Genomic DNA, 3,275 nt, shown 5'->3' on the forward strand with positions numbered 1-3,275 from the left:
GGCTGTACGGCCACTATATTGTGTTGATTTCTTTCCTCTTGGAGCCATTGGTTATCTGTATTTCACCTATCTACAATTCATGAATATGAAAGTTAACTTAGTTGGAATCAACTGTCTATCTCCATTCAATTGCAAGAGGTTATTATAGTATCAGATGAAAAAAATGTATACTTTTTAGTTTCTTAATTTTGAAGAAAATGTATAACATTGAAACTAAAAGGGTCGTTATCACTTTTTAATCACAGCAAACAGTTGAAAGGCTGGGATTTGATTTTGTTACTAGCAAAATTTGTCATATATATACACACTCAAAACACAGGGAAATTAAAGAGAGAGAAAAATAGCATTTTGACACGAAAAATCAAAGCTGTGGTTATAATGTTATTTTGCACAGAAGGCGTTTCAAACAAGAGAAGAATACTATTGTAAAATTGAGAGAATATAAAGGTGAAGACCCCAAAAATCTTTCCCTGGATTGAACAATATATGTACATGGATGTTGGTTACCGTCTTATTAGTATTATAACATAATTGGCTAACATGTGATTATAAGATGTTATTTTCTGTGGATATTACTCTGAAATAGTCGGTTTATATTTCGACTTAAGGACAGACATGTCGACTTTTAATACATACATTTGTAATGCCAGCTTTCTCCAACGAAATTCGGACCCCGTTGGAATATGACAGTTCTTGTCTATTCGTTTTTGATGCGTTTTGTTATTTGATTTTGCCATGTGATTATGGACTTTCCGTATTGATTTTCCTCTGAGTTCAGTATTTTTGTGATTTTACTTTTTTGGATATGGATGCCGCTTGGTACATTATATACACTGAGGGATTGAAAAATTGTTCTTTCAAACCCATCTCTGTTTGTGTGAGGGGACCACTTGTTTTCATTATCTAAAATAAGGAATTCGTGATGCAGTTTGTTACTATTTCATGGATATTGAAACTAATGTTGTACTAGTTTATCAAACAAATAAGTACAAACAATATAAAAGAGATGTGTAATTTAGATCATTTCATATTTGGATATTTTAATTTGAACACCGAAATGCTAAAATAATGTATATGTATTGCTACAACACCTTCTGCTATGCTGTCACATAGTCTGTGTTATATTTGAAATTATGTATTATTGATATTTTTGCAATTTAAATGTATACCTATAGTTTACATATAGACTTCCATAATACAAATTTATATTACTAGTATCGTCTGCCTCAAAATCTGCAAGACTTCAATAATTGTTTCTTTGATTGCATACAAGGGTCGACCTTACTTTCTATAATATATATATATATATAAGGTTGATTTTCTAGACACATATTAACATTATAAACAGAATATTTGTTCTTTTATGCAAAGAATAGGTTTTGTATCTTTCGTAAACAGAATATATTATGTCCCCTTTATGCAACGAATAGGTTTTGTTTCTTTAAGCTTGGGCGTGTCCATGTGATCTTAAATGACGACTTACGGGGAGGTCGGGCTTGCATGTGTAGTCGCTACGATGACCATTCATGCGTTTGTTGAATGGTTGTTCTGTCTCGCAAACATACTGCATGCCACATCGACACTGAAGAAAGTATACAACATTCTTGGTTTTGCAAGTTACATTACAGGATAGTGTGTAAACAGACCCAGTGGAATGGCAAGTAAATGTTTGAGTATTCACTATTAGTTGGCAAGTCAGACATCGTTTGTTACCACACGACTTGCACCATCATGTAGTTGAACAGCTTTTATTAGAGGAGACGGCAGCTTCTACAAACAAGTCTTTTAAACTTGCTGGTCTCCCAAAAAAGCTAAGACGGGAGGATCAGGAAAGATTTTGGGTGATTGGCAATACTTTGCCGATTGGCACGGGTCAAACGTGAAAGGTAAGAAAAGGCGGGATTGTATGTTCAAACAAATGGAACTTTTTTACTACGCCTCTTCTTTTTATACAGTAACCGGTACTTTCGGCTGTTATTGTTAGCACGCGCAAAACCCCTTATTTATGTCCCATTTCTTATAACCTCGTTTGATTAAAAATCCGCGAAGTTCCTGTATCCGCTGAGTGACAGAGCTTTACTCTGAGAGCTTGACTGTACGGGATACTTTTTGTACAGTGTTTTGGGTGACAGCTTTGGGGAGAAAGGTACTGATGTTTATCTGTAGGTTTACAGTAGAGGTCTGTTGATACGACACCGTTCTTTATAGATATAGTTGTGTCTAAGAAAGATATCTCAAGAGTCGGATATTTCATATGTAAATTTAATTGACTGGTGGGCGTTGTTTGTATGTCTGATAAAAGCATCCATTTTTTGTTGGGATTCAATCCATTTCTTGTCAACATCATCGATGAAACGGAACCAAGACAGAGGTTTGGATAAATATGTTGAAATAATGTTTCTCTAATTTTCCCATGAAAATATTGGCGTAAGACGGTGCTATTTTCGTCCCCATCGCTGTCTCGTTTATTTGAAGGAAATTATCACCATTAAAAGTAACATTGTTGCATTTAAGGACAAGAGAAAGCAGCTGGGTTAAACATTCGGTCGGTGGTTCTAAAGTGTTTCGCAAATCCCATATTTCCCTACACGATTGTATTCCGTCATCATGAGGTATGTTGGTTTACAATGAGGTGACATCTAAAGTGACAAGGAGGGTTTCCGGAGGAAGAGGGTTCATGGATTCCATTTTGCGAAGATAATCTGTAGTGTCTTGAATGTGAGAAGGACAATTTTCTACATGAGATCTAAAATGACAGTCTACAAATTCCGAGTTTTTTTCAGTCGGGTGGCCGTTAGCGGATACAATGGGTCTACCAGGGTTGTTAACCTTGTGTATATTAGGAAGAAGATACAATCGACCAGGCTTGGCGTTCTCTGGTTTTAAATATCCAATTGTATCCTCATCTATGTGACCGTCGTTGTGCATGATTTGTAACGCAGTGATAATTTCGGAACTAAACTCGGAAGTAGGGTCATAGTCAAGTTTCTTATAAAATCTCTCATCAGAGAGCTGACGCTCTGCTTCCGCGATGTAGTTAGCTTTGTCCATTATCACAACGATAAATATATATATCTTTATTGTTTATGCAACTGTCACTTCATAATTTTTTTATTTCCACAAAGATCTTCAAGACTTCAATAATCCATCCTAATGTAATAAATATCATGCAGACTATTAGAGGACAAAACTTATAATTTTTTTATTCTGCGATGATACAAATTCATTTTTAAGATGGGTGATTATAAAATTTTTATTCTGCGATGATAAAAATT

The 3,275-nt window shown here is 35.0% G+C and overlaps 1 protein-coding gene across 1 annotated transcript; it reads right to left on the bottom strand.

The window, feature by feature from the left end:
• Window positions 1-2,622: 2,622 nt before the first annotated feature.
• On the bottom strand, window positions 2,623-3,051 carry LOC139494167 (uncharacterized). Its single transcript, XM_071282341.1, has one exon. The coding sequence runs from the start codon at window positions 3,049-3,051 to the stop codon at window positions 2,623-2,625; it is 429 nt and encodes a 142-aa protein (XP_071138442.1).
• Between the last annotated feature and the right edge of the window lie 224 nt (window positions 3,052-3,275).

The sequence above is a fragment of the Mytilus edulis genome, chromosome 11 (assembly GCF_963676685.1).
Source record: "Mytilus edulis chromosome 11, xbMytEdul2.2, whole genome shotgun sequence".
Taxonomy (NCBI): domain Eukaryota; kingdom Metazoa; phylum Mollusca; class Bivalvia; order Mytilida; family Mytilidae; genus Mytilus; species Mytilus edulis.